The sequence below is a fragment of the Loxodonta africana genome, chromosome 10, assembly GCF_030014295.1.
Source record: "Loxodonta africana isolate mLoxAfr1 chromosome 10, mLoxAfr1.hap2, whole genome shotgun sequence".
Lineage (NCBI taxonomy): Eukaryota > Metazoa > Chordata > Mammalia > Proboscidea > Elephantidae > Loxodonta > Loxodonta africana.
In genome coordinates, this window is record NC_087351.1 from 35950653 (window position 1) to 35955385 (window position 4733).

Sequence of the window (4733 nt, forward strand, 5' to 3'; positions counted from 1 at the left end):
GTCATCCAGGCAATGACCAGATGGGAAAGCAGAATTGAGGAGAGACCATGCTGAGCCATGGACAGAGACAGATGAGGGTAGACCCTCACAGGAAGATAGTCCTCATGGGGACTATGCCAGGACCCTTTTGTGTCATTTGAAGTTTCGTTTGCTTTGCTCCCTCTCCTTTTTTCCATTATACTGGTGTCATTTAAGGTAAGAGGAAAGGCCTACATCAAGAGTTTCATACAGCAGGTTCTGTTGTTCTTCTAAGGGAGACATTCCACCACTTGATAGGGTCAGACAGAGGGATCTGACTTTAGAAGTGCTGATAGAACAGGGACTATGCAATCCACAGATGTAACACGTAGCTTGCCTGGGGAATTTGAGGATGAATGATCAGGGCAAGCAGAAAAGAGGATAGAGAAGGTGCAATCAGCCTGTCTGGCACACATCGAGAGACCAGTGAATAGTCAAGGAAGATAGAGAAGGTAGTTTCTTCACACTGGGAGATGGTCTTTATTAACAGCCTGACATTCTCCCTCCACACTGGTGTGAACTTTGCAACATAACCCAAGGGCAGTCGCATAGCTACCCTAGGATACATTCATTATTTTGTGTATCCAGGGAACAAAGCTGGAGATTCTGGTGAAGATCATAGGAATTTTCTTCTTATATCCATAGCTGATAATGCCCTGGGCCACGTTTTTACACACCAAGGGTCCCCCAGAGTCGCCCTGTGGACATAGAAGGGAAGAGTTTCAGCACAGACTCCTATGGCTTCCTCTCTCAGGCCCTCTTTTGTCCATGGTTCCCATGACCTCCTGCTCAAGGCCTGTGTGTTTAGAGAAGGAAGGAGCTGAGGGATTACCATTCACTTTGGCTCTTAGGGAGAGAGTAGTGGGTAGGGTCCTTGACAAGGATCCACCAGCACCATGAGCTTCTTCCTTAGCTAAGAACACTTTCCAGCTCAAACTTGTCCCAGGACTTTCTCTTGTTGTCCCATGGAGAAAGGACAAGAGATTAGCAGAAGGGAGATGCCTGGGACACAAGGATTGGCAACAGGGTGCCCCCACCCATGGTGAACTCTATACTACCTATGGATTCTGAGGTCAGTGAAGGCCTGACTGTGGGGTTCCAGAATCACTCTGTCCCTGGGGAAAGTCAGAAAAAGATGCCTGAATTCTTACCCTTCCTGCTCTCATCCTGTGTAGAGGATTCCCTACACACAGTTGGATGGAGTTATTGTAATATTTGGTGACATTCTCACAAGTCTGTTTGTGCTGTACTTCCAGATCTGCTTCCTGGAGTGTGTCTGAACAATTGCCATTAGCTAAAACTCCCCAGCCTGCCACATTGCACACCTCATTTGGCCCCACCAAGTCCTGGCTCTGTGGTAGGGCTATGGTCTTCACAGCTGAGTTCAGGTGAGCCTTCCATTTCAACTGGGAAGAGAAGATAAGAGATAGCAGTTCAAACCCTGCTCTGCTAGCAGGGCTGAAAATCAGGGAGCATTTTGTGTGACCCTCCCCTGCCTATAGACTCTCCAAGTTCTTTTCTTTTGCTTGGCACCAGAAGAACATTGGGGATGGAAAGGAGGAAAAAGTTGAGGTTCTGAATGAGCTGATGCTCCCCAGCACTCTGCATGAGTGCACCTAAATATAGGCAAGATGGTACCTTCAGTAGCATGAGGTCATTGAAACGTGAAATGTTGCTATGCTCTGGGTGAGGAAAGGCTTGAAGCACAGGGATGCTCTGCCTGGTTGCTTCCTTTATCTTGATATTTTGAGCTCCCAGAATGACACACATATTTCTACAAGGAAAGTACTGTGAATAGTAAGTCAAAGTAAGTTTATCTCAACATCAGATAAAGATATTGATGATCCAGTCCAAGGTAGTCCTGTAGCTGGGTCATGGGGAGGAGAAAGGGGCAAAAGACCTGTCTCATTAGTGTCTCGTACACTTCATTTAAATGAGGACAGTGACCCCCTTTTTACTCTACAACAGTGACCCAGGGCTGTTTCTTCTGCAGCTTCACCTGCCACCCAGCTTCCTGCTGACAATTTCTGAACTCCTATCCTTAATTCCCTTTCCCCAGACTGAAGGCGTACTTAAGGCTTCTCTTACAAGCTCACTGGCTCTGTGTGCTCAGAGACCACCCTTAATTATGGCTGTGGTATGACGCTAGGAATTCCCAAGGAACAAGAACCCAGATGATTTTCCTTACCTTCCATGACAGTGAGCTGCTGTCATCACAAAGTCTTCTCGCACCAGGAACCCTCCACAACGTCTCCATAAATGGTTGTCATTAATGAACCTTATAAATGCCATGTAGGGTCTTGAGTGTGGTCTGGCTTCAGTGCCCCTTTTGATCACTGCTTAAAAAATAATCTTTCCTGGAACTCTGAAATCACAGAACCCAGATGTGGACACTGCCTATGATCATTAACTGGGATGTTCAGAGAATAGAATGGAATCCTGGCTTGACTTAGTGTGAAGAGAGTCATCTACACAACCCTGAACACTTAGATGAGGATCCTGGCTCATGTGGGAGTATGGCTGGTTTGTAGCATATGGTATGTTTCTTCTCTAAACTCACTTCCTTTTGCTGGAAATGAGTGTCCTAAGCCTTTTTTGGGGGACTAAATACAATTCGGACACATTTTAATTGGGAATGATAAGGCTTCAGAATGAACATTCCACATGACCTGAAAAATATTCCCTTTGACGTGCCCCAATTGCCTCTTTGTTCCCAATCCTCTCAGACTCTGGTATCCTAGTAACTTCCATCACTGACTGAATTCTAAGTACCCAAACATGATATGCTCATGAACCAAAATAATCTTGTATGTCTCTCCCATCCTGAGTCTGATATATAGTCAAAAACATAAATTTCAATTGCTACATGAATGAACAGTCTCCAGGTTTCTTTGGTTTAAGGCTGAAGAGGCAAGATCCTAATGCATTTCCAAATCTCATCACAGAATTACCTTCACATGATGTTGAACCCTCAGTAGAAAGGGAGATGAGAACATTGCACTGGAAATCAAACCAGAGATGGGGAAATAGGCTAGGTGGGATCCCTGTCATCATTAAGAACCCAGGAAGAGTGATCGGGCCAACAGTTCAATGTCTCAGTTAGGTTCTGGGTACCAGACTTGGTAGAGCCGATATGTCCGGAAGAATAGGAAAAAGGTGAAGGTGAATCTAGAAACTGAAATATGAAATAATTCTTCCCCTCTTGATCTGCACAGTAGCTTCTGACATTGAGCTGTCCATTCTCAGTTTTAGAAAATGAAATTTATTGCATTCCTTTTCAGTTTTCTCATCTCTACCAGAATCTTGGCCATCATAATGATGGTAAATCATTTTGAGATAACAGAGGTGCATGCCATGGAATGGAGATGACCCACCGGGTCCCAAGGAAGTATTAATTTCCCTGACACTTCAGTACATTGTTTAGGCAGTCATGGAAATGAGGATCAGCAAATTCCTTAGGTAGATCTGGGTTTAAGACGCATTATAGAATTGGCCTGACTGGACCTCCGTGGAAATATTAGAGGTAGAGTAAGCCAGGCCTCTAAGATGGGGATGGCCACTTACCTATGAAGGTCCTGGAGGGCAGAGGAAAGGCCAACAGGATCAGGAGCAGCAGCATCATGGAAAGGATACTCTGCTTCGGAGCAGCAATGGTTCCACTTTCTAGGCTTTTCAGCCACAGTGCGAGAAAGAATGGGCAGGCTCAGCGACCTCCTCTTTATTTGAAAAACTATTGCTTCTCAAGCTACGAACTTTCAGTTTGTCCCACTTCCCTCCCACAGGAATGTTTTTGGTGTTACAAAATCACATTCTTTAGCAGTTTGAGTCTTGCGACCACAGAAACCTGGAGAAAAGCATAACATGGAGAATGGTGGAATCGTGCTTTGGGGGAGTTTGTTTAGTCAGAAATGGCTTTACCTTCCCCTGCGTTCAGCTTTGGGTCTCCAAAGAGCATGAGCATGACGTCATATTGCCTTCATTTAGGGTTAGCAGTTGCCTACTTCTTTTATAGCATCTCTCAGCCCAGTTCTTCTCTTTTTAGCGTGGCACTCTTTGAGAGCCCAAGACCTTTATACTTATAAATGAAAAAGTGCCTAGCTCTGGTCTTACTAGAAACAAACTAGTTAAGATTGTAATCAGTCAACAGCTGTTGGTGGTTTCAGGCAACTGCAGAATCTTGGGTTTGCGGATAAAGATAGAGATTGGGGATGAAGTGGAGATGGGATGTTGATGAGAGCAGTAGGAAAGCAAAGAAGTGTCAGTATAGCAACTGTGAGAGCACAGATTTGATGGATCAACTGGTATGCACAGTTTTGATGGATCAACTGGTATGAACTTACCACTTGGTCTCTGACCACCTCAATAAAGCCGGTATTGCTCTGGTGCTTGGTATATTAAAAAAAGATCAAAGCATGCAAGTCTGAAGGTAGATATACAATGATGAGAAACAGACTTTTCATTTATCCTGAATTTTCTTGATCACTCTCTTTTCATTTGGTTTGGGTAATGTGTCCCTTTAGTGATGATTGTCATTTAGCAAAGTTTCTACACCTTCTGCCTCCCTTCAACTGTTGAAGGTTACTTTTATTGTTTTCACCGAAAGACAAAATAGGCTTAATTAAGGTTCACTGTCTTACTCTGAGAATTCTCCAAGAACATCTACTCTTTAACCAAAACTCACACACCTGTCCAGAGTTGTTGATACAGTGGTAATA

At 44.3% G+C, this 4733-nt stretch overlaps 1 protein-coding gene across 1 annotated transcript; it reads right to left on the reverse strand.

The window, feature by feature from the left end:
• Nucleotides 1–575: 575 nt before the first annotated feature.
• On the reverse strand, nt 576–3640 carry LOC100677226 (mast cell protease 8-like). The gene is made up of 5 exons (XM_064291848.1): nt 3583–3640; nt 2207–2354; nt 1657–1792; nt 1170–1424; nt 576–716 (listed from the first exon to the last, which is right to left on the reverse strand). The coding sequence occupies exons 1-5, from the start codon at nt 3638–3640 to the stop codon at nt 576–578; spliced, it is 738 nt and encodes a 245-aa protein (XP_064147918.1).
• Between the last annotated feature and the right edge of the window lie 1093 nt (nt 3641–4733).